The sequence below is a fragment of the Sorghum bicolor genome, chromosome 2, assembly GCF_000003195.3.
Source record: "Sorghum bicolor cultivar BTx623 chromosome 2, Sorghum_bicolor_NCBIv3, whole genome shotgun sequence".
Classification (NCBI taxonomy): domain Eukaryota; kingdom Viridiplantae; phylum Streptophyta; class Magnoliopsida; order Poales; family Poaceae; genus Sorghum; species Sorghum bicolor.
The window spans coordinates 6,177,717-6,204,978 of NC_012871.2; the positions used below are offsets into that span (position 1 = coordinate 6,177,717).

Below are 27,262 nucleotides of genomic sequence, written 5' to 3' on the forward strand. Positions count from 1 at the left end.
TCACTTGAGCAATTCCTCCAGTTTTGATAGCTGGCCAGCTACAAAGGGTAGTGTGCCAATCTCAGCATCTAGATCCTTCAGTTTCTTCAGTTCTCCGATTTCCCTTGGTATCTTCCTTACATTCATGTCACGCAAATGCAGTCTCTCCAAATGCTGCAGCCTCGCCATATCCTGAGGTAGCTTTGTGATTGTTTTAACATCATTCAAATATAGAGCTTGCAAATGCTGGAGATTCCCGATCTCACTAGGCAGCTCTGTGATCCCTGTATAACTCAGGTCCAGCCTCTTCAGATGTTGTAGGTTCCCAATCTCCTTGGGCAGCTCCGTGATCCCTGTTTGGCCAACGTCCAGCGTCTCCAAATGCTGCAGTTTCCCAATCTCCTTGGGCAGCTCTGTAATCTGTGAGTTACAACTTACAACACACACGTAAAGATTCTTCAACTGCTGCAATTCCCCAATGTACCTCGGTATCCCTGATAGCTCATTATTGTAACTTACGTGCAGATTCTTCAGTTTCTTCAGTGTCCCGATGATCTCCCAGGCTTGCTTTCTGATGCGTGATCCGCTGATGCACACTCTCTCTAATAGATTCTGCAGTTTCCACATCTCCCTAGGCAGCTCTACGAGCTCTTCGTTCCAACTCACGTCCAGAGTCCTCAATTGCTTGAGGTCACCCACCTCAGTAGGTAATCGTCTAATCCCATGTTTATTGACTATGCCTATCATGTGGGGAAACTTGTACACCTCTGTAGAGTTTATTTAATTTATTCGAATAGCCATGCCGTTAGAATAGGCAGTTGCTGTGATGAGATATTATGATTAGACTTCTCTTAAAACGGTGATAACTGGTAAGACGTATTTTACTAATTTGGTAAATTGTAGTTAACCTAGAAACTAGTGAGAATGGTAATACTCTGCTATCACGGCCAAATCTAAAATTATAATTACTTCACCCTAACACTTTTACCTCCACATAAACCACCTTAGCCACCTCCCAATATAGCCTTCCCCTTCCACTTTTCCTCCACCCAAAGTTAGGGCTTGCTGACTACTTTATGTACTCAACCCCCTCCATTCTATGCTTTTATGAGTAAAGCTACATGAGCAGATACCTGAATGGACTACGTGAGGATAATAGGAGAACATACAAGTATAGAGCTATTGAGCGCAAGGATAGGACAATCGGAGCATATCCGAAGACGGGGCCGTATGACTACACACGAATATAGGAGTACACTTAAGGAATAAGTCTAGAGTTACATCCGCACTCCAAGTTTCTAGTAGGAAATGGAGCCACGACGACAAAGGACTGCTATTTTAGAACCCTGATATATGACATAAGGCCAATGGCCCAAGCTATGTAAACATGAACCATGTAATGTGTTTCCTCATTAGCAATAAATATATGGTTTTTTAGATCAATCTTGTTCAAATTACATGTAGGACTGATATATGATGCATAAGGGACCCTAAATTAGGGGCCCGACACATGCGCCAGCTGGCCCACTACTCCCCCACGCGCCTAGCTAGGGGTGGACTTGAGAATGTTAGCAATGGCAGACTCTTCTGAAGATGGAGAATGAGATTCAGCAGTACTTTTTAGCAAAGGAACTATGTTTTTCTCTCGTAACAAATCAGTACAAGCAGCAGCATAAGCCAAATTTCAGTGAATGTGTTTTGTGAATAGTGATGATGTGGGTGCCTTTGGGTTGGAAAATCTGCAGCAAGCAAATTAACGTGGAAGTCTGAAACACTTGTCTATGGAGTCAAAGGTTCAGCTTGTACATACTAATGATAATTATCATTGGCCAGCCGCAGTAAGAAAGGAAGGAAAAGAAGGGGCTATTAGTTTAGGGTTGTATTAGTAAAATGTTACTGCTTTTACATGTGTCAGACAGATTATACAGTACCTTGTATACTTTGGCAATATACTGAAGGAAAAAAAGAGAATTGGGCTTAGATCTTCTCAATGTCGTAACCACGTCCTCATACTAACAACCCAAGTTCTGAGGCAACACTCCTACAGACCAGGTGTCGCTCTCCCTTCAAGGGTGACCAGGCAATTCCATCTCCACCGCCACCACAAAGCCCTCCCACATAACTTGTCGGTCTGACCGCCGCCAGAGCTCGATGCCGGGATCTGGCGGACGCCAAGGACCGCGGCGGCTTGGCTCTATGCATCCCTTCCCTATGGCCCTCTCGTGAAGCCTCTGCGGTTGTTCCGACACCGTCACAAGGGAGACGTTCGGCTGTGCTTTCCGGTGTGGGTATTGGCGGATCCGGTTCCCCCATGCCCGGATCTATCGTACCCATCGTGTGCAGGAAACCCCTCCATACCTCCTCATCCTCTGCCTCATCATGTTCCTCTCCTCTAGCTCCGGTGATGTTGGGGCGGCCGTCGAGCACATTAGGCCTAGATCTGTAGTTTTCGCACTTGACTATGCATATGCATCTCTTGCCTCTTCTTCCACTTCTCTGCCTTGCCTCTTCTTCCTCTTCTTTGCCGAATCCAGCGACCTTGGGCGCTCGGCAGCCATGGCGGTGTGCGGTAGCCACTACACACGATGGAGGGCTGATCTGGAGACGAGATGAGCTAGCGTTCTAGGACGAGGTGAGGGGCACAGTGTGGGTGTTGCTGCTAATGCTACACGAGCGGGTCGAGGGGTGGACTTGACGTCCCCGTGCGGTGGTGGCTGGCTCTTCTCCTTGGTCACGGTCCACCATCCCCATGTGGTCAGCATCACCCCATACATCATGTCCCCCAAGAGACCTCATAGTCAGTGTTGGTGTGCATCTCCCGTCATTGTGGGTGAGTCCGAACGGCTCTACGATATGTGGCAGCAACTGGTAGCGATATGTGTGCCCCCATCATCATGGATGAGTTTCAACGGCTCCACGACGTGTGGCGGTGACTAGCACTTCCGGTGCGTGCCTCCCATCATTGCGGGCAAGTCCGAACAACTCCCCAATGTGTGGTGGTGACTGGCAGTGCTGGTGTGCGCCTTCTGTCGTGGCAAACAAGTCTGAGCGGCTCCACAATGTGTGGCGGTGACTGGCACTGCCGGTGCACGACTCCTATCACCACGGGTGGGTCCAAATGACTCCGTTGTGTGTGGCGGTGACTGTCACTACCGATGTGTGCCTCCTGTCATCGCGAGGGAGTCTGAACGGCTCCGCGACATGTGGTGGTGACTGGCACTATCGGCGCATGCCTCTCGTCATCACGAGCGAGTCCGAACGGCTTTGTGACGTGTGGCGGCGACCGCTACCCTGTCCACTTGCTCTGTCGTGGGCGGGTAATCAACACTTACAAAGGTTCTGGGCGAAAGCTCAGCCCAGATCATGTTTAGGCCAGTGACGAGATTTTCTTTTTGAAGGCATAGCTGAAGAACATCTAGCAGCTGCTTCTCATGGATCGACCACTCTCTGTCGGCACAATGCCTTGCCAAGCTTCTGGTTGACTGACGATGATTACATTATGGCGTCCTTCACCTCCCTAGGGGCATCGTCAAAGAGCTCCCTTGCCTCGCGTGTGTTAGTCCTTGCTTTCCGTTTGTGTATTTGTGGTTCTGTCACTTTTCGTCTTGGTGCTAGGGTTGTTCGGTGTTTTTATTATTTCTTCCTAAATATTTATAAAATATATAACAAGCTATTTTGGGCTACATAATATATGTTCCAGTGGGGAGTAATCCACACGTTATCATTTGAAAATATTCTTGTTAGCACCGGAGCCCCGGTGTTGTAGCCTCATTGCTACCTTGAATCATTGTAACACTAGACAAATGTTTAAATATATTACAATGTAGTAACACTCTTTTAGATATAAAAGAACATATAGTTGGTGTTAGAGTATAGATCAGTCTACACTAACATGGCCAATTAGAACATACAAAAGATATATTACTAGAAGAGCTAGTAATACTTTTTTCAACTTGTAGTAACATAAGTTGGTGTTACTGTATCCGTGTGTTGATGTACTGTGAGAACACTGTGCAATTTCTGGCATCTTTATATGCCTTTCCAGGTCCCCCACTGATAGAGTTAATTCAATCGTTTTGTTGCGATGCTCCCGGGCTTCTTTTCTCACGAATTCGATCGTGGCGCTGATGCACGGGCTGTCTCCTGGATACCATTGGTTGTTGCATCGGAATCTGACCCGTTTGAGATACACGAGGTTCTTGATACCCATAGGATTTGGTGGTAGACCACCGTAGAACTGGAACTCGAACGTAAGCCAAAACAGCCTCGGCATAGCTCCTTCGTGGAAGGTGATCCGTGGCACTCGGCTATCAACAGTGAGGCCCACGAGCCGTGCGAACCCTCCACTGCTAATGTCTATCGGCTTCCTAGGGACAGCTTCGAACCTTAGCTTGAGCTCGTGAAGGTTAGGCATCTCCCGCAGAATCTTGAGGTCCTGCTCCTCTAGTTTGCAGATCCTGATATCCAAAGTACCAACATTGTTGAAGTGCTCTCTGATCCACTGCGGAATGTGCATGTGCTTAGTGCCGACGATTAATCCACCATCACCAATCCTATCTGTTTTTTCAAATGACAGGAACTCCCCTGCCAGCGATGACACCAGGTCAGTATTCTTCCATGCTTTTTGGACGCACTTGGGCAATCCCTCCAGTTTTGGTAGCTGGCCAGCTTCAAAGGGTAGTGTGCCGATTTTCTCATCTAGATCCTTCAGTTTTTTCAGTCCCCCAATTTCCCTCGGTATCTTCCTTACATTCGTGTTCCGCAAATGCAGTCTCTCTAAATGCTGCAGCCTCCCGATATCTCGAGGCAGCTTTGTGATTGTTTTAACATCATTCAAATATAGAGCTTGCAAATGCTGGAGATTCCCGATCTCACTAGGCAGCTCTGTGATCCCTGTATAACTCAGGTCCAGCGTCTTCAGATGCTGTAGGTTCCCAATCTCCTTGGGCAGCTCCGTGATCCCTGTTTGGCTAACGTCCAGCGTCTCCAAATGCTGCAGTTTCCCAATCTCCTTGGGCAGCTCTGTGATCCGTGAGTTACGACACACGTAAAGATCCGTCAACTGCTGCAGTTCCCCAATGTACCTCGGTATCCCTGATAGCTCATTGTTGTAACTCACGTCCAGAGTCTTCAGTTTCTTCAGTGTCCCGATGATCTCCCAGGCCTGCTCTCTGATGCGTGATCCACTGATGCGCAGTCTCTCTAATAGATGCTGCAGTTTCCTCATCTCCCTAGGCAGCTCCGCGAGCTCTTCGTTCCAACTCACGTCCAGAGACTTCAATTGCTTGAGGTCACCCACCTCAGCAGGTAATCGTCTGATCCCTGTTTTGCTCACCTCTAGTGTCTCCAAATACTGCAGCCTCGCTATCTCTGCTGGCATCTCGTTTATCCCCAACTGGCCGCCTGACACAAACAGGTGCCTGAGACAGAGCAGCCCACACATATCCTTCAGATCATGTTGCTGCTCAAGAACACGGTTGTATTGAACATCCAACACTCGCAGGTGTTGCAAATGCTTGTAGGGTACCCTCTCGGCATCTTTAAAAACGACAAGGGACCGGATATGATGCCAATCAATTCCTGACAAAGGATCCACTGCATCACTGCTTGGCCAACAGTCCATACATAGGCGGCCAACTGGAGAGGATGGAACGCCATCAGAAGTGCAAGTGATGAAATTGTCTTCTCGTAACTTCCGTCTAAGGTAATTTCGCATCATGGGGTGCAGGGAGCCATCTATAATCAATCTCCTGCTGACAAGCTCGTCAAAGTAATCTTTTGCTGCCTCTGCCGTACAAACGAAACCTTCAGCGATCCATCGCCTGACCAAGTCTGCTCTTCTAAGACCGTGATCCTCAGGGTATATGCTGCAGTACAACAAGCAAGTCTTCAACATATGATGAGGAAGATGGTTGTAACCAAGCTCCAAACTCTCTACCAATAGTTCAAACCCTGGAGTGTTCTGAATCCCATTTTGCTTAACTTGCTGCTCAATGCCGTCTTGCACATCACATGTCCTTACTACACACAGCCCTTGTTGTTCTTGACGTGCTCTCTCCTTTGCCAATGCCGAAATCATACAAACCACTGCTAACGGCATACCAACACACATGACCGCAATAGGGTGGTCATAGTCAATATTTTCTCCATCCATGTCAGCACTCATTTCAATCATTTCCCAAGCTAACGTTGATTCATCCAAAAAATGACCATTATAATCAATTTTGTGGACCAAGACATCAAAATCATCACGCCACTTGTTGGTTATAGCATTATAACGAGTTGTGGTGACAATTCTACTGCCCAAATTATTTTCTGGAAGAGACTTCTTGATGGTTTCCCATTCCCCACAATGCCACATATCGTCAATTATAACCAAGTACCTGTAAAAGTGGACGAGACAATATTGTCAATTATAGTCAGCTGGTACTACTTATACTACGTGGCGAACACGTCTGTATTGGCGATAAGCTCTTATTACCACACGCAGTATTATAAAAGCTTCTTTTATTAAATAAATTGCCGTATAGTATGGCGTCAGAAACCATACTTACTACTATTGCAGTACCATATATAGAATCTTACTCCCTCCGTTTCAAATTATAAGTCATTCCAAGAATCTTAGAGAGTCAAAGCATTTTCAAGTTTGACCAAAAATATAGAGAGAAATATAAAGATTTATGCCATAAAATAGGTACACTATGAAAATATAACTAACAAAAAATCTAATGATACTTGGTTGGTACCAAAAATATTATTATTTTGCTATATAAATTTGGTCAAACTTGAAAAACTTTGACTCTCCAAGATTCTTGGAATGACTTATAATTTGGGACGGAAGGCTATATAGGTCGCTTATGATACAACAACAGCTTCAAGGCAGCATTTCTAGAATCACTGGGCATCGCGCGCAAGTACGCAGCAAGGAGATTCAGGCCTTGTTTAGTTCCCAAAAAATTTCCATATTCCCCGTCACATCGAATCTTGCGGCACATGCATGAAGCACTAACTATAGACTAAAAACATAACTAATTACACAATTTGTCTGTAATTTGCGAGATGAATCTTTTGAGCCTAGTTAGTCCATGATTGAAAATAATTACCAAATACAAACGAAACAAAAGTGCTACAGTACCCAAAACTAAAAAATTTCTCCGAACCAGACCTCACACCACAAAAGGTGATCGATAGGACCTCGCCATATATAACCATTTTCTATTACAAATTGGGGGCTCTAAAGGTGTATCCACGTTAATACTCATGAGACAGTACTAGAACAATGATGAATCCTAAAAATTCCTATGATATTCAGAAGAGTAAAGTCGAATTCACCTCCCGAACTAGACATTGAATAATGTGAGGGCTGGTTTGGTAGGGATCCAGATTCTTGTACGAATATTTTAAATCCAAATTTTCTCAAGAAACATTTTAGGTGATAAATCAAAAACACTTTTATGGAACTGTTTGGCTAGATTTAGATTCTAAAAATACATAAAAAATATATAAATAAGAATAGACTTCAAAAAAATCTAGAACTTTTTGTGGATGAAGAATATTCTAAATGCAACCCATTTTAATTTGTTGCACTTAGAAAGGGTAAGTAGAAAAAATATTGTCATTGGTGTATACGAGAAACTAGAAATGGAATCAGGCGAAGCCAGTCGAGTCGTTTCTCTCAGCCAGGCCAAAAAAGAGTAACGATACAAAACCTTCGAGCTAGAATCAGTTGTTACGGCATGAAGCCAAAAGATGTTGGATGATTATAGAGCGAGCCTTCATACGCCAATAATGTATGAGCTTATTTCAAGATAACTAACCATAGGAGTTGAAGTCTATTGTGTAATAAAAACTTGCTAGTTGAGCAAGTCGAGTCAAATGGGTGCTTGTGAACTTGGTGTGTTAGTTGATTTGTACTTATGTTAATTTATGAGTGATTTAGAATTTTTGTAATGAATGTTGAGTCCATGGATTTGCTAGTTAGAGCTCTTGCTTCATCATGATGCTCTTGGCCCTCCCTTAAGGACTTATCTGTCGACAAAAGCTGAGACACATAGTACAACCAGGGGTGCCACATGACTCTGGCTCTAGCCTAGTAGCAAGACCTTTTCTAGCTTTTTCTAGCTTATTAGTAGCTACCTGAAAGGGCACAACAGGGGTGTGACCGAGTCGGGCATAGGATGCCCCTGATGTTATATGTACTTTTGCGTGAGTGTGCTCTAGTGTTAGGGGTCTATGTTTGCGGGCCACAGAAACCTAGCGGCTACTAATTTATTAGCGAAACCATTAAAAAGCTTCATAGTAAACCCTGTCGGTCTGCCTAGGAAGAAGGTTAAGAGATTAGCTACTTCGGGATGAAAGGGTAAATCACAGCTCTCGAGTAAAGATGTACAAACTCTATAGAGTATTAAAAACTAATATATCAACCGTGCTCATAGACACGAGTGGCTTGAAAAACTCACAAAATAGAGGAATTTTATTGTTGATGGTCAATGATGAGATAAAATGTTGCTTTATATGATCATGTGGTATAATTGGGGCTTAAGCACAACTAAATGCTAATATAGTGTTAAAATTGTGACTTAACAAAAATGCTAACTGTAGTACAAGCTGTGTTAGCCTTCTGAGCTTCATCAGCCATGTTATTCTTGTTAAGCATGAGATGTACTTATTACTTGTTTATTTTCATCATTTGGACAAAAATCTCAAATGAGTATATATGGCAATGGCCTTTAATGGTTATGAGGATTTCTAGTCTTGCGATCAACCAATTTGACCGTCCCTATGGCTATGGAGACGCCATGGAGTTACAATTATTTATTTCTGCTTGCTACACTTTGATCTATTTATGTAATGGACTAAATATTCACTAATACAGATTTGGTCTTCATTATCGGCTGCATCACTGTCGGATTTTAGAAAACCGACAGTGATAGTGCTTCCTGGCACATCACTATCGGTTTTTGTTTAAACCAGAAGTGATAAGGCCAACCAACAGTGAAAATCGGGTCTTCACTGTCGGTTCATATCACTATCGGTTTAAGCCACAAATGATATTGGATCATCACTGTCGGTTTTAGCCAAGAACCGAGACTGATTTTATCAATGTCGGTTTGTGGCTTGCACCGACAGTGATATGCAAGAAAACTTCATAACTTTGCCATATGATGTCCGTGAACGTGAACTTTATATCAAATATATAGTACCCAACAAAGATCTACAACTTTGTAGTTCAAAATTTTTAATTGGAGATTGTTTAGATGTCCAAATATTTAAAATTTAAAAATTGATTTTTTTCAAATGACCTCGAACAGAGAAACTACCAAAATAAAAGTTATAGATCTCAAAAAGTTATGCAACTTTATAGTTGATGTCTTTTTCATTTTAAATCATTTACTACTTTAAAATGCTATTTGAAATTAATTTTTGATGTTATTAAAGAACACTCATTTCTCTTTTTGACCTCCGATTAAAACTTGTAACAAGTTTTTCTCCCTCATACTAACTTCAAATTTGATGATATATTTTTTCCTAAAATTTTCTAAAATCATGCTCTATCAATTTATTGTGTTTTTAAAGCTATTATTATGTCCATCTTTTTTATGTGACCATGTTTTGTCTATTTGAATTTTGAAATTCAAAAAGGGAAAATTTCAATCGTGATTTTGAAATATTAAGTGACTTTTGCTAAAAAGATCATGAACATAAAAGTTGTAGAACTCATCATGATCTATAACTTTTATTTTAATCATTTGTTCATCCAAAATTGTGATAGTAACACTGTTTACAAAATTTATATCTCTCTTGTAGTTCATAAACTATAAGAGAAAGATATGTAAGATGTAAGATTTGTGAACAAATTACTACAACAGTCTTGGATGAAAAAACTCCTAAAATAAAAGTTGTAGATCTCAAAAAGTTATAAAATATTATAGTTCACAACTTTTTTCTTTGAAATCAACTTATCAACGTTAGCAACATTTGAATTTCTCAAATTTGAAATTCAAATTTTATAAACGACCTTGAATGAAGAAACTCTCAAAGTAAAAGTCGTAGATCTCAGAAAGTTATAAAACTTTACAGTTGATGACTTTTTAATTTGAAATCATCTTGTCAAGAAAAACTACAAACAGCAAAAATAAAAGTTGTAGATCTCAAAAAGTTATGAAACTTTGTAGTTAACAATGTTTTAATTTGAAATCATCTTGTCATGAAAAATTACGTTTGAATTTCTCAAATTTAAAATTTCAATTTTGTAAACAACCTCGGATTGAGAAACTACTAAAATTAAAGTTGTAGATCTCAAAATGTTATAAAATTTTTTAGTTGCCAACTTTATTATTTGGATTTGTTTAGACTCCAAAATACTTATTTTAAAATTAGATTAATATAAAATGGCTAGCACGACTATCCTAACTAGACACAAATAAGTGTTTAGGTGGACTAATTAGGGAACAAATGCATTGAGCCAAGGGTTCGAGCATCGATGGCTGTGAAAAAATAGAGAAATCATATGATTGTGTGGTTGACTAGTGGGGGCCTCTTCCGTCGGTTCATCAAAACCGACAGTGAGTTAACTCCACAACACTGCAGGTATGGTTCTACCGGTTCAAAATCTGGCAGTAAAAGATGATTCTGAACCGGCTGTATTGTACTGATCTGCGGTAGTGATCTGTAATGTAATAAAACACTGTGCTTGGTATTCTCTTTTAATTTGTCTTTGTATGTGTGTAACTCCTGGGCACATATATGATTTATATCCAAATTTGTCAAATTTGGATGTGACACCATGTAGTGTTACGGCAGAAGTTCAAGGGTGGTTGGCATCAATCAACTGACAAGAGATTTTGTTTTGACTTTTGTGCATCTCCCAAGGCAAAAAAATGGGGGTATGTGCAAAATACGTGGATCATAACCATGTCTTCCAATTTCATAGCATATTTTGTGCGGATCGATGTGAAGATGTGCTTGATCCTTGGTAATTGTTTGGAGGACCATCTTATTTTGTGATAAATATAATCGATTCAACCAGTGATCTTAGTTTATTTAATCTCTTTGTGTACTACTAATGGATCAGATGTTTATGGCAAAAAAGGTTCATTTTTATTTATCTATTGCATAGAAATGTTTTCGCATGTAACTTGTTTCGAGCTAGAAATATCTATGTTGAAATTGCCCTTCCAGGATAATTGTATGACATGTCAAGATTATTCAGGGAATCGTCTCTTTCCGTTGTATTTCTATCCACTTAATGAAATGACATGTAGTTCTGTGTAGTTTGACAAGGAATTCCAGGCTTGTGGTTGTGACTCAGCTCACTCCAGCTCCATTGAACTCTCGATGACTTCTTCAATTTTGTAGTCAGTTTGGTAGAGCTTTCCTCTTTAAATCTTAAGCTTTACTTATTGAAAATTCCTAAAAAATTTGCTGAAAAATCTTTAAATCTTAGATAGTTACAAAATATTCTTATAGCCACGTGTGTGCCGCACATGCATTTATACTAGTATTAATAAAATCTTATAAAAATTGCTAGTCATTGAGAAAATATTTCTCATGATTGGTAGAAAATGTAAATATAAACCTATCATATATATATATATATATATACTATTCTACACCCTAGGTGTAGAATACTATTCTACACCGAACTACTATACTGAACAGATTTCAGTATCCGTATTTCAGTATTTCGTGGTCCTGAGTGTAGTGTTGGATGATACTGAACGATGTTTAGTACTGCTCAGTATTTTTTCTACTCAAATTTGACTTGCGGTGTAGAATAATATTCTACACCTAGGGTGTAGAATAGCGCTGCCGTGTGTGTATATATATATATAAGTGCTATTCTACACCAAAGTGTTATACTGAATAAAAACCAGTATTGTTCAGTACTCGTGTTTCAGTATTATTCAGTATTTCGCGGTCCTCGGTGTACGACTGGATGATACTGAATGTTGTTCAGTATTGCTCAGTATTTCTTCTGTTCAGTTTTGACTTGCGGTGTAGAATAATATTCTACACCTATGGTGTAGAATAGCGCTGCCGTATATATATATATATATATATATATATATATATTGTGCTATTCCACACCCTAGGTGTAGAATACTATTCTACACCGAACTACTATACTGAACAGGTTTTAGTATCGTTCAGTATCCGTGTTTTAGTATTGTTCAGTATTTCGTGGTCCTAAGTGTAGTGTTGGATGATAATGAACGATGTTCACTACTGCTCAGTGCGTAGAATAATATTCTACACCTATATATATATATATATATATATATATATATATATATATATATATATATATATATATAATACTTTGGCAGATAAATCGAACATCTTAAGTGGCGTGGTGTAGACTCAAACAAATGTTTATATCATTTTAGTGACTAAGAGTAGGGTTTATGACCAAGAATATACTTTATATATACGGCAGCGCTACTCTACACCCTAGGTGTAGAATATTATTCTACACTGCAAGTCAAAACTGAGTAGAAAAAATCTGAGCAATACTGGAGAACCTTCAGTATCATCCCGTCGAACACCCATCAGGACCATGAAATACTGAACAATACTGAAATATGAATACTGAACGATACTAAATTTTGCTCAGTATAACAGTTCGTTATAGAATAGTATTCTAGACCTAGGGTGTAGAATAGCACTTGTATATATATATATATATATATATATATATATATATATATATATATATATATATATATATATATGACTGGCCTAATCAGCAAGGTTGGACCTCAACCACACCAATCCTTCTGGCATTACGGAACAAGCGAATCACCTCATCAACACCGTCGAAGTCCAGCGCAACACCCGGGAGCGGGTTCAAGCTGACGATGGCGAGGTTGTCATTCTTGGGGGCTTCGTCGTTGTTAGGAACGAGTCTTCTAGAGGCCACCGCACGCACCATGGCCGGTCTATTGGGGATCTCCTCCCACACCATGTTGCGGGGGACGAAAGGCCACGGGTCGATCCTTTGGTACACCATTGGATAGCACGGATGAGCAGCAGGGGGCTCACTGCTAGGCAATGGCGCGCTATACTGTAGCTCAAAGTTGGGGTTTTCTGCTTCGGGAGCTGAAGTGGACGAACGGGGTGAAGGGTGCGAGGAAAGACGAAGCGCCCAGGTAGCTGGCGCCACATTAAGAGGAGCCAAAATAACTTGCTAGATCCTAGACTGTGCAGTGTGAGATTCTTCCAAATAACTTGCTTGGTGCTAAACTTCCTGATGAGGAGCCAGTTCCTAATCAGCCAATTGCAGAGTTGTCGTTTGATTTCTTTGGCCTGGGACAGCCTAGTATTGGGCTAGATCTGAATGTAGCCCAGGATGATGAAGATGAACAGAACAATATGGATTTACAGGCCCAGCAAAACCAGGAAGAGGGACAAGAAGAGGAAGATGAAAATGATTGGGATCCTTGGGCTGCTGCTGTCTAGCAACAACAGATGAAACAACCCAGGTGTAGGACCTTAACATGGCTCCCCAGCAGGTCATGGAGATTGATCTCAATGCCCCTGTTATGGATGGAGAGGTTAATCCTCAAGAGTTAATCCTCTTCACCCTCTCCCTGGTGGTGATTTTTTGGAGCTAAATGATTTCCTGCAGGGCAATAACTTTGCTGAGGAACTCTTGATTCAGCATGAGCACTCTGTACCTGACCAGAATGAACTTAACTTACTTGCCTTAGCAGATGAAGAAATGCAAATACAGGTTCCTCACCTTCATGTTAACCGTGTTAACGTCCTTGATGAGGAAGTCCTCCCTGATGATGGATTTTGATGAAAATGGCCTCCCAATGAACATTGATGTTGAGGAGGTTCAGAACGAGGCAGCTGAGAATGCTTTTGGTAACAATGTGCTGAATGTTGGCATGGTTCTAATCAGACAGTATTGTTCTGACCCAGTTTTTTCTGCAACAGAGGAAAGGCTCAGAATTGCTGAATCCACTAGACTTTGGGCCAATTTCTTTAGCCTAGGTAAGCCCAACTCTATCACTGTCAGTATTCCTGCAGAATGGACCGAATTCTTTACCAACATGCTTCAGTCACCAGATCAATTTGGGTGGGCCAAAGAGTTCCTGCAAACAAAAGCCACAAGCTGTATGACACGTAGGAGTGGTATTATTGATTTCTCATTACCTAGTGTTTGCCCTGTCACCCCTGATTCCGATTGCTCTATATCAGCAGACCCTAAGCTTGGCTTAGAGGAGGATGATCCTGGACATACTGGTGTGCTAGCTACCCTAGATTCCTCCCCTACCAATCAAAAGAAGGGAAAAGGCAAAAGGGAGCCCCTGTTTGACTCTGAGGTAAGAAGGAGCCCCAGGATGAAACTAAATTATAATAAATTCAGACCCTCCATTTGTTCTGACAGAAGATGTTCCTCCTGCTCCCCACCCACTCTATCCACTAAAGTAATTAGAAATTTGGGTGTGCAGCTATGTGGAATTGACCTAGAAGAGCTGGATGATGGGACCCTAGTAAAGAACAAGAAACCGGCGCCCATCTCCAAGAGAAGGAAGTTCGAAGTGGCAGACTCAGAGGCCAGCCCAAAAGCAGAAACCAAGAAGAATGGAAATAAGGACAAGGAGGGAAAGAAGAAGGGTCAGAAGCCCGAGGACGACTGATGTGCAGCGCTATTCTTGTCTATAGTGCTCCTTGCTAGACTTGGGACACACTCTTTTGTTGTTTTCCTCCCCTTTGTTAATGGATCAGAACAGTTATAGGTCTTGGAAGGTCTTTTCATGGAATGTAAGGGGCATTAATGCTGAATGGAAATGGGATGTTGTTAGGAACAAGATTTTGCAGTCTAGTTGTGACATCTTTTGTTTGCAAGAAACAAAAAGGGATAACTTTGACATCAACTTTCTAAGAAAGTTGAGTCCTAACTGTTTTGATTGTTTTGATTTCCTTCCTTCTGTTGGTGCCTCTGGGGGCATCCTTGTAGCCTAGAAAAGTTCTTGCTTTAGGGGGAAAAGGTCTCCTTTAATGATTTCGGCATCTCTTTTGAATTCTCTTCTGCTCATAATAATGTTAGCTGGATTTTGACTTGTGTGTATGGCCCCTATACTCCTGAGGGAAAATTGTTGTTTCTAGACTGGATGAAAGGCATTCAGATGCCTGATGAGGTAGATTGGATGCTGCTTGGTGACTTTAATCTTTTAAGAAAGTGTCACACCCATATTTTAAGAACAAAATAGGATGCATAAAAGACTCATATGTGCCCCAGAAACAGTCGCACACATAAGTAGACAAATCTCAAATGTACCATTGCAGTGTTTATTACATAGCGGAATATATATTGAATCACATAGTCTCATACAAAAATGATAGCATAAAGTAAACAACGCTCTCGACGGAAGCTCCACACAGGGACACTGTTGACTGGTTGACTCCAAACCTAGTACTCATAACGGTAATCCTCATTCCAGTCATCTTCATTATCATATCCTGAGGTGTTGGGAAATTGCAAGAGTGAGCACATATCGTACTCAACAAGTATAACCAGAGGTTCATGAGGCTCAAACAGCTGACACTGGTTTGACTGCATTTAGCTTTTAATGGTGGATAGCATGTTCATAATTAATGAGCAATTGTCAAGGTAACATAAATATTCCTTTAATTCCATGATCAAGTGTAAGCATAATTAATTCATAGCATAAACGATAATCAAATGAACATAACAACTTAATAAGCTCATCGTCGGCGCAGCAAGAACCCCCAAGGCCGCTCATAACCGTGAGCACGGCTAGTATACTAGTTTTAACACTCTGCAGAGGTTGTACATCTTTACCCATGAGTCATGATTTACCCTTTCGCCCGAGGTAGCTAATCTCTTAACCCCCTTCCTAGGGAGGTCGGCAGGGATCACTATGAAGCCTTTCAAAAGTTCGTCTAACATGTTAGGGCCGCAAGGTTTCCTTTGCGAGCAGATATAGATACCCCCCTTCCGAATGGCACAATGACGCGCAGCCTATACACATAGGGACAGGGGCTCGCACTATACCCGTGTCGGTTCAGCCCCTCCGCCCTTTCGGGTAACCTCTAACAAGCTAGAAAAGGTCTTCATACTGAGCTAAAGCCAGAGCCATTATAGCCCTCATGGTTGCACTGTTGTCCCGATGATCACTTACAGACAAGATCTCATATAGTTATTTGTCATCTTTTAACGTTCATTGCATAGCTATTAATCACCTTACACGATCATGGATTATATCAAGCACTAGCACATCTACACCAAATGCATATCAAGTAGGTAACAAGGAATCCAGGTAACAATCATCTATGATTTTGCTAAGGTCGACAAGGTGATAGCATGCATATGATATATATGTGTAGTTATAAGTGAATAGGTAACAAGGATGATCCCAAGTTATACTTGCCTTGACTAAAGCTCTCCTGAGCCTGCTGGTCCTCAAAAGCCTGGTCTTGATCACCAACGTACGGCTCACCGTCTATTTCCCAAACATCAATCAACAACACGCAATCCAATGGAGACAATCATACACAAAGCAAACAAGGTATAATTAGAACATTACACCAAACAGTGGTAAAACAAATATAAAAGTTTATCAAAATATTCTACGCAGCGCTACGATCACACAAACGTAAAGTTCACGAAAATCGGAATTAAAACGTGAAAGATATGAATTTTCTAAGATTTCCTATAGAGAAATAATTAATTAAATAGTACCAGAAAATTAAAAAGTTTCAAAACAGTAAACTAATATTTCTAACATGTAGAGATCGTAAATACGAATCCAACGGAATTTGAATGAACAAAAACGGAGTTATAATGAATATTTTATGAGCAAAACAAAATCAGTGGCAATCTTGTAAATAGGCAGAAAGCGCATTTTGCTCGAACCGGCCAGGTTTACGTTTTCCAAATTGGAAAACGGGTTTCTGCACAGGGCGCCAGGGACCGCGGGTTAAATATAGAATCTGTCAGGGTCTCTTAAACAAAATGGCAGCGAAGTGGTAAGTTCTAATCTCGGCCGTAGATGATTGATCGGACGGCCCTTGTTCCACCAGGGGGGCCTGGCGGCAGTCCGGCCATCAGGCACGGTGGCTCCATTGCCGGCCGGAACAAGCTCGCCGGCGACGACAGGCTTCTCGATTCCGAGCACCGTTTCGCGAAAGGAAAACACCAGGACGCGGAGAAGCTTCACGCGAACTCACCCAGGGGCTCCGTTCGGCCAGAGAAGGAGTAGGGAGCCCGGCTCGCGACGGCGCAACACGGCGGGATCTCTGTTAGGCGGCTGCAGCGGCTAGGGCTGTTTTACTTCGCGTGGATGGGAAAAACAGGCGCGGGCGAGTCCTTGGGTCCTTTATAGGGGTTTGAATCCACGAATAAGGCAAAGAAATCGCGGATTTTCGGGTCGGATTCGGAGAGGAAACTTCCCAGCTCGCGTCTCTGCGGGGAAGAAGGAAAGGGGATTAGGACGCTGACGTGCGGGGGCGGAATGTCAGCGGGGACAGGAGCGGGCCCGACTGTCAGCCAACAGGAGGAGAGGAGGAGGGGATGCGGCGCGCGCGGCCTGTTCGGCTTGGGCCGCAGCTTGGGCCGGCTAGGTGAGCTGTGGAGGGAAAAAAAATGGAAAACCAGGGGGTGGGAGTCTGGGCCTCGGCCGGTTGTGTCCAGGCCGAGAGCAGGTGGCTCTCTTTCTCCTTTTTTTTTTTATTTCATTTTCCAAAAGAGTTTTGAGCAAAACAAATAAAGATATAACAGAAACAGCAAATCACAAAAAAAAAATACTATGCTCCAGCATGAATGCAAAACATGTTTCTAAACTTATGATAAATTTTATTTTTCCGAAAATTTATTTAAGTGCTAAGTTTAAATGCTCACCAAAAATACATAATTAACTCCAATTAAAATCCTATTAATTGAAATTCGAATTTTGGGTGTTACAGAAAGCCTGAAGATAGAAATCGAGATGGGGGCAATCTAAATGAAATGTTGTTGTTTAATGAAGCTATTAGTTCTTTAGGGTTGAATGAGATTGTTTTACAGGGCAGGAAGTTTACCTGCACTAATATGCAGACTCCTCCCCTGCTTGAGAAGCTTGACTGGGTTTTCACCTCTAGCAGCTGGAATATTTCATTTCCCACCACTTCTGCTAGGGCTCTCGATATGGTGCCCTCTGATCATACTCCCTATATTGTGTCTATTTCAACTGTGATTCCCAAAAGCAAGGTCTTTAGATTTGAAAATTATTGGATCTAGTGTGAGGAGTTTTATGGCTTAGTAGCGGATTGCTGGGGATCTGAACCTTTGAACTATTATAGTGCTAGGTCTCTAACTGCTAAGTTCAAATTACTCAGGAAAAGACTCAAAGATTGGCGGGCCAATAAAGTTGGGCTTAGGAAATTAATTGCCAGCTCTAGGCTTATCTTCATTTTCTGGAGGTTATCAGTGATTATAGAGACCTTAGCATTCAAGAATGGAATTTCAGAGAAGGCCTTAATACTCATCTGCTTAATCTTCTAGAAACAAAGGGGCAATGTTAAATGGGTGAAACTTGGAGATGCAGGAACTAAATTCTTCCATGCTAATGCCACTTTGAGACATAGACGCAACTTGATCAGTGAGCTCATGGGTCCTAATGATACCCTAGTCTCTCACCATCCTGGTAAAGCTGCTATTCTTTGGGAAGATTTCAAGGTGAGGCTTGGTACTTCTGATTTTGATCAATTTTGGGTAGATCCAAGTTTCTTTGTGCAGAGTGATGTTGATCTCAGCTCTCTTGAAATCCCCTTGTCTCCTCAAGAAATTGATGCAGTTGTGAAAAGCTTGCCTAATGATAAGTCTCCTGGTCCTAATGGTTTTAATAATGAATTCTTGAAAAAATGTTGGCCCATTGTTAAGCAAGATTTCTATAAGTTTTGTGGGGATTTCTTTGATGACAATTTGTGCTTGAAGAGCATCAACTCTTCTTTCATCACCCTCATCCCCAAAACTGATAATGCGAGGCAGTCAAGTGATTTCAGACCAATTTCACTCCTCAATTCTTCAATCAAAATCATCACCAAGATTCTTGCCAACAGACTCCAACAGCATATCATCTCCCTGGTTCACAGAAATCAGTATGGCTTCATCAAGTCTAGAACCATTCAAGACTGCTTGGCTTGGGCTTTTGAGTACCTACACCTCTGTCCTCATTCAAGGAAGGAGATTGTCATCATCAAATTAGACTTTGAAAAGGCCTTTGACAAGATTGAACATCAAGCTATGATCACCATAATGAGGGCTATGGGTTTTGGTCAGAGATGGCTAAAGTGGATGGAGGCCATCTTTGCCTCTGGTACATCAGCAATCATGCTTAATGGGGTACCTAGCAGGACAATTCACTGTAAAAGGGGGGTCAGGCAAGGTTATCCCCTTTCACCCCTTCTGTTTGTTATTGCTGCTGATTTTCTCCAGTCTATGATCAACAAGGCAATGGCTATGGGTCAACTCAGGCTCCCCATCCCAATGTCTTCTGAAAATGCATTCCCGATTATACAGTATGTTGATGACACATTAATTGTGTGTGAGGGTGATGCTAAGCAGTTGTTTTTCTTGAAATCCTTGCTCAATACATTTTCTATGTCAACTAGTCTCAAGGTTAACTTCTCCAAGTCTATGATGGTTCCAATTAATACTTCTGCTAAAAAATTAGATCTGCTTGCTGCTACTTTTGGATGCTCCAAGGGTGCTCTCCCTTTCACCTACGTGGGTCTTCCTCTATGCATTATATTGATAGACCCAAATTTCAGGATTTTTTGCCCCTTGTTGATAAATGTGAGAGAAGATTAGGAGGGATCTCCACTTTTTTAAGTTAGGCTGGTAGGCTTCAGATTACCAACTCAGTGCTCTCTGCTCTCCCCACCTTCTTCATGTGTACCCTGCAGCTTCCTAAAGGGGTCATCAAACAGATTGACAAGTTCAGAAAGCATTGTCTTTGGAGAGGCTCTGCTATCAATCCAAAATCCATGCCCAAGTCTACCTGGAAATTGGTTTGTGTTCCAAAAGATGAGGGGGTCTAGGTGTAATTGATCTGGAAAAACAGAATAGAGCCCTTCTTCTGAAAAACCTGCACAAGTTCGTCTTCAATAAGTTGGACATCCCTTGGGTCCAGCTGGTCTGGGAGAAGCATTATAAAAGTAGTAAGCTCCCCAATCATACTAGGAAGGGCTCTTTTTGTTGGTGGGACATTTTAAAACTTCTCCAAGACTTCAAGAGCATTGCCAGCCCTCATATCAGCAGTGGCACCTCAGTCCTTTTCTGGCATGACTCCTGACATCAAATTGGTTCTCTTGCATCTTCAAACCTAGAGTTATTTTCCTTTGCCCAAAACAAACAAATCACAGCCCAAAAAACTTTTGAGGCACATGACTTCACTGATTTGGTACACCTGCCTTTGTCCCTCACTGCTTTTCAACACCTCCAAGAAGTTCAACAGGCCGTCGATGAGATTGCAACATCTGATGCCAATGACAAGTGGCACTATTGTTGGGGCTCTAATCGATTTGCCTCTGCTAAGGTCTACAGAAGACTTTCAGCATCCTGTGTTCAGATGGCTCTGAAAGAATTGCTACCAACTGTGGCAGAACCTCCTAAGTGTTTGGGCCCACCGACACCTGTCATTGTCCCAAGGACCTCTGACGGTGATGCCGGGGATCCTCCCACTCTAGAAGTCCGATGGGCATCTCAGGACGCTCATTCCACCGCTACCTGGGGCGTATCAAACAAGCTCGTCTTGACCACCAGCAGTGGTCAATTAACGAAAATTTCTTCTCCTCGCCCTTACAGGATAGCAAGTGGCCACCTTAACACCAGGATCACTCGTTGCGAAGACATTGCAGTATCACAGACGACACAAGACCAAAATAATATTTTAGAGTAGAACAGCAGAAGTATTACATAACTTAATTTACAAAAGGAGTTCTTCCAAATAGTAGAGTGTTATTACAAGCCAGGTCCAGCGGAGCAACTTAAACTTTAGTACACAGATTACAAATTTACAGACCCTGCCCATGGGTCACGCTCACTCTTCCTCGTCGTCAACCTCGACGACGGTCACACAACAGGGTCCGAAACATGTCGGCTCCTGAGCTTCACCTGCAACAGGGGTTATAAAACCCTGAGTACGGGAGTACTCAACAAGACTTACCCGGTGGAAAAAGAGGAGAAAGTAGGAATGCAGGCTTAGGGTAGACAAGGGGTGGCTGAGCAAGGAGCCAAAGTGTTTTGCTAGAAAGCTTACTAATAGTGCATCCTTACTTTCAAGTTTTACCCGCGAATTCCTCTCCGCAAGAGGTCGAGGAGTTCGAGGACAGTCTATCTAGTTGCTTCTCACAGACAAGTCTATAAGTTCCTAGTCCTTAATCAAAGTATTATCTATCCAACGGCCATAGCTTCATGTCACTCTGAGTCCGGGAATTGGGATCCGAACCTCATGAGACATCTTCCCCTTTCTCATTTTATCACTTAGTTGCATATTTAACTACGATGAGGGTCGAAGGAATTGAGTCTCCCAATCGGGGAGCAACGACGATTCGAATCGCTTAGCAATCCAGCTGGAGTTCCTAACCACCCGACATATGTAGAACCAAATCTTGCATATGTCAACCCAAATCAAGCTCTCCCCAAATTTGACTAGGTTCGCGGCACCCGAGAGCACAGTACTCCACCATCCTACAGCCGATCTAGATGTTTTCCGGTCATCTCAGATCCGTAAGGTGGGTACACACTACTCTCGCCATCGCTCCACGCCCAGTGCGCGAGTAGCTGTTCGCATCGAGGGATCACAAGACCGGGCTTACCGAGGGCAAGTGGCTAGTACTATAAATTCTCAACCCAGCAGGCCATCAACGGACCGGTCCTTAACCGACACAGTTGGAGACACTACTTTAAGACTCCATTCTTAAAGCAAGTCCACCGACCGGTCTCAAATTGAAACATCATTGATCATAAGTGTATTCCACAACAACCCTTCAAACTTTCTTGTTTGAAAACCTATCTAGTAGGAGGGCTAAGCATCACTACGCGATTTTAAAATAAAACAAATGCCAAGGACAAGATAACAAATATCAAGGTAGTAAATGCAGCAAGTAGGTTAACCCAATTCTCAACTACCTAATGCAGCATTTTCAATTCATAAGTGATAAAAGATTTAAAACATTCAAGGAGGGGTTAATGCATCCCGGGCTTGTCTTGGTTGCAGAGCTGAGAGGGACCCTCGGAGACTTCCCAAGTCTCGGATCCTACTTCCTCGAACGGAGCACCGACCTCGAGGTTCGGTTCAACGGTCGCTCCTTCGATCACGGGCACTATACGCAAAATGATGTATGCTCATGATATGCGTATGATAAATATGCAAGAAGGACCAAGTTAAGTACTACTAGCCCTCCTCGGTGCAACACAGATTAAATAATAATTAAAGCTGTTTATCATCTTAGTGTCTTCACCCAAGAGGTTGCATCTGTAAATTAGGACTTCTCTCAATTCATAATTATCCTAAATTTACTAATTATTAATCCTTTTACCTTAATTAATTCTTAATTAAATATTAATGACAGCAATTAAGCATTAATGCCAAACAATAATTAAATGCCAAAGGTCATTAAGGTTAATGACCTCAGGTCATCATACAATCCCAAAATCACTCAAATCCTAATTTTGAGAATTTAACTAATTATTATTTAATTATTCTAGAATTATTATTCAATTATTAATTAAGGGTCTAATAATATTTTATTCAAACATTATCCAAATGCCACCAAATTTTGTGTGAAGCCAGGGAATAACATTCAGAGACTCCCCACAAATGTTGGTGATTTTTGGACATATTAATAAATTATTAAAATTCATAGAATTTTTATTTGCTAATTAAAAGAGGCAATTTTTATACACATGCAAACTACTAGAAAATAGAACCTAATATTTTTCCTATGCTCTATCCATTTTATGAAATCTATACAAAAATTTTCATGATTTTTGAATCAGTATACAATTTTCTACACAATTCTACAAATCAAGCATTTTTAAGCAAAAAGAAAAAAAGAAAAACACACTGTGCTACGCTGGTGGCCTGCTTGGACCCAGCCCAAGTCGGCCCGAGAGCCCTCCCGCGTCACGCGCATGCGCTGACTCTCTCTCGCGGCCACTGACGGGCGGGTCCCGCTCGCCAGACAATCCTTCCTCCTCTCTCTGCGTGACGCTGACGGGGGGTCCCACCCGTCAGCTCCTTCTCTGTCGCGCACGGCGGCTCGGCCACGACTCCGGCCGCCGTTAGCGAGGGTCTTGGCCCACGCGCGCGTGCGCACCAGCACCGCTTCACCTTCGCGAACCCATTGCTACCACTCATTCGTGCTCTACCTCCCTCTCTCTACCTCAACCGCACAAATGGCGGACGGCCGCGTCGGTCGCCCGAAGACCGGCCACGAGGGCTCGGTAGAGCGCAATTAAACGTGCGAGAGAGCTTCCACGAAGGTCAGAGAAGGTGGTGCTCATGTTGCGAGGCTCGAGGAGGTAGCCGAGGTCACTGGCGACGGAGACGGTGTCGTCGAGCGGGCGCTCTAGCTTTGGCGAGGTCGTTCCGGTGGACCTGTTCACGTCTAGGGAGAAAGAGCGAGCGCATGAGCATCAGGGAAACGAGAAGAACTTGAAACGACCGCTGGCAAGGCGTGATACCGACTGGAGTAGCGTGTCCACGTGAAGGGTTCCACGGCGGCGGTCCTGGCCGGAGTTGGGGACGACGGCTCGGCTGGAAGCCTTAGGGGGTTAAAGCGCACGGCGAAGAGTCCAAGAGGTAGCTAGGTTGCGGGCGAAGTGGATGTTGCACACTAGGGAGGTGAAGAGGGCGTGCTTGCGGCGAATTTCGCGGTGGCGCGGGCGTAGCTCGTCGGCGTTCTCGGAGGCAAACGGAGGCGCGTCGGCCGGTGGAGCGGCTTTATACCCGCGTAGAGCGAGCACGGAGCTTCCACGTCACCTGGCGGCACTGGCAGCAAGCAGCTGCGTGCCTGCACGCGCGCACGCGGCGCTGCGCGCGCGGCGGCCGTGCTGGACAGGGGGCTGGTGATCCTCATCGGATCACTGTAGCAACCCCTATCCTCTCCTTTCTGTCCCTTTGCAAATTTCGGCCAAAATTTGAACTGAAGCCAAATTTCCACCAAAAAGAGAGTTGTGCAAAATTTTATAAGCTACAAATCATATTTTGATGACCAAGGCTAAATCTGAGTGGAAATCGGTTAATTTGGCCAAACAGTTTGAAATTCAAAACTCAATTCAAGGAAATTCAAATTTTTGAATTGGGGCAGATCAGAATTTCCAAAATTACTTTTGATTTTCCATAACAACTTGAAAACTCCGAACATGAAAGTTGTTCAACTTTTTGAGCTCTACAACTTTCATGTTGGTCACTTTTCAAAATTCCAAATAGATTTTGAATTGGAGATTCAAATTGGAAAATGGGACACTTTCTGGAAATCTGTATTTTCAAAATTACTTTGAATTTTGTATTTAAACTTCAAAAACTCAAAACACCAAAGTTGTACATCCTGACAAGAGCTACAACTTTGCTTTTGAACTCAGCCTCAAATTTTGCTTGGTTTTTAAATTGTGCAAAAGGGGGCAATTCTAGGGTTTAAAAATCAGGGTTTCCCCCCTTAATCTCTCGGAAATCTTTTACCCTAGGGTTTTAGCAACCAACACAAGCATCCATACACAATATAAACACACTTTAATTCCCTAAGCACATTCAACCAAATTAAACTTGTTTTAAGTTAATGCATCAGGGTGTGCTTAACAAATATGCCATGCAATGCTTATGATGACATGATCCAATTTTAGTAACCGTAACATCGGGGATGTTACACCAACCAAAGCATAAGGTCTTTTTCTGGCTCCTCCTGAAGGACAGGCTGAGCACCATGAATATCTTGAGAAGGAGAAATATGCATCTTGACTCCTACACTTGTGCTCTTTGCAATAGCTTGGGTGAAGAGACTTTGGACCACTTGTTCTAAAACTGCCCCTTTGCTGCTCACTGTTGGAGCCTGATGCAGGTGGATATTCCCCTTAGTGCTCCTTCCCTGACATCATTGATCAAACCAAAGACCAGCTTAATTTTCCCTTCTTCATGGAAGCCATCATCTTACTGGCTTGGACCATCTGGTCTGCAAGAAATGATCTGATTTTCAAGGGCATTCAAATTTTGATCCCAAACTGCCGAAAAACTCTGATAAAAGAAGTGGGTCTTTTACTTCACAGGGTCAAGTCTAGCTCTCATGCTCAGCTAGTTCTTTGGGTGAAAGGCTTGTTTCTTAGTTTGTCTAGTTCTAAGCCGCATGCCTTACTTCTTAGTTTTTCTAAGTTCAGCTCTTCTTTCTCTTGTTCTTCTCCCCGTCCCCGTTACTTCTCTCTTGTAAAAATCCTCTTTTTTGAATCTTTAATAAAGTCGCTGTAGAGGCTTCGGCCTCTCCAGATTTTGTCAAAAAAAATCTACTAAAAACTCGGTCCGTACGGACCGTACGTGGTGGCTAGACAGCCTCCCCGGTATTCCGGCTTAAGATTTTTCAACTATAAAGTATAATATAAGGGTAACATGTTTCTCCATAATATGCAACGACCATGCATATATGCTAAGATGACTGTTTATCATTCAAATATATATAACGTATAATGAATTAAAAGGCACATTTATTAAAATAAAGCATGAGTGTCTATATTTTGTGTATAATGATGTTACGTACGATTCCAGTAGTGTTTGCATATAGACGTTGGAGTGAAGAAGATGTAAACATGCGCACCTTTTGTTCTTCAGGAAATCCGATATGATGACGTCGATGAGATGCTTCTCGACCATCGCTGCATTGGTGCCAGCAGCAAGTGGTACAACAGTACTATGAACTAGGCCTTGTACTTGCTGGTAAATGCTTACCAGAACCTCCGTCACGTTATGACATGAAGTGACTGAAACGAAAGCCCGGGCCTGGAATTTATCTTCAATCGCTTCATACACGAGGCGGGCAAGGGTTGTTTTGCCCATCCCGGCAGCTCCAAGGATGGTTGCCATTTTCAGCTGCGGTGAGCTCTCTACCTCTTCTCCTACCAGGTGTTTGATGATCGTGTCCCTTGGATATTCCATTCCGGGGAGCTCTGAGATGTCCTTGCGGATATAGGGATCAACGACCCGAGGCCGTTTGCCAGGATGTACCAGAGAAGATGGTGGACTGTGTTGGCAAGTCTCCATCTTCCTCCACTTCTTGCGGCACCGCTCCGACACATCGTCGGCTCTTGTCATGAGATCCTTGAAAGGACTTGGCTGGATCTTTGACTGGATGAAGCGCCTGTCATCGTTGCTGCGCTTCAAACTGAGGATGAATTCGTCGATGGCGTGGTTCATGTCGTCGGCGAGACGCCACGCTTCCATCCTCAGCTCCTTGCCTGCCGCATCAAGATCCTCCCTCTCCCATATCACCCAAAGGATTGAGTGGACGGACTCGAGCTTGGATCTGATGAGCTTGATGTCGTTACATGTCCCTCGCTGAAGCTTGTACTCACCGTCCCGCCGCAGCAAAGTGCTCAGCTTCGCAACGACGAGCCCTAGGGCACCCGTGGCTGCGGTCACGACCACAGGAGCCTCCTCCGCCATGATGCCTCCAGGCGATCGGCCAAGAACAGATCCCGGCCGCCGGCACTGTCAGGGCGGCCGAGTTTGTGAGTTAAAAGTTGTGTGTTTGAGTGGGTCGTCGCCGTCTCGTTTTCTGCAGCATGCAGTAATGCTATACCAAACCGATCGAGATGACAAAGGACATGTGAAGAGCGCGAGGGGGTTAACGTCGGTTAGATGCACTTGCTTTGATTCCAAGCATCTTTCTTCTCGTCAAACCGAACCAAGTTGTGTTTCTTTTTTTTTTTACGAGCAAGATCAGTTTACTAATGTTTTCTTTTTTTTCTCTTCAAAAACGCACACATGTGATCTAAAATTTTTGTTTCAGTTGCTTCTCCATTTGAGATCCCTCACTACCATTACACACTCACTTGTGACTATAGAGTATATGGACTCCTTTGGTACTAACTCTAAAATATTGTGAATCAAATATTTTGGCATCAAGACAACTTCAAATAAAATTATGTGAACTACAAAGTTGCATAGCTTTTCGAGATTTACAACTTTTGCTTTTATTATTTCTGCATCAAAGATCCTTCCCTACCACAACACGCTAACTTGTAGATTTTAATTCTACAAAATTTTACAAAGCCTGAGCT

The 27,262-nt window shown here is 42.7% G+C and overlaps 1 protein-coding gene across 1 annotated transcript; it reads right to left on the minus strand.

Moving 5' to 3' along the window:
• LOC8075058 (putative disease resistance RPP13-like protein 3) lies at positions 1-26,798 on the minus strand. Its single transcript, XM_021453335.1, has 5 exons — positions 25,801-26,798; positions 5,187-6,362; positions 4,017-5,036; positions 499-694; positions 1-399 (listed from the first exon to the last, which is right to left on the minus strand). Exons 1-5 carry the CDS (start codon positions 26,643-26,645, stop codon positions 1-3), a joined length of 3,636 nt encoding a protein of 1,211 aa, XP_021309010.1. The 5' UTR covers positions 26,646-26,798.

What these genes read in the sequence shown, in the direction of transcription:
- LOC8075058 (XM_021453335.1), bottom strand. Translation starts at nt 26,645, where the DNA reads ATGGCGGAGGAGGCTCCTGTGGTCGTGACCGCAGCCACGGGTGCCCTA. An exon ending in GATTTCCTGAAGAACAAAAG is followed by an intron (nt 6,363 to 25,800) that starts GTGCGCATGTTT and finishes CCACTTTTACAG; the next exon opens with GTACTTGGTTATAATTGACG. An exon ending in AGAAACTGAAGAATCTGCAC is followed by an intron (nt 400 to 498) that starts GTAAGTTACAAT and finishes TGTAACTCACAG; the next exon opens with ATTACAGAGCTGCCCAAGGA.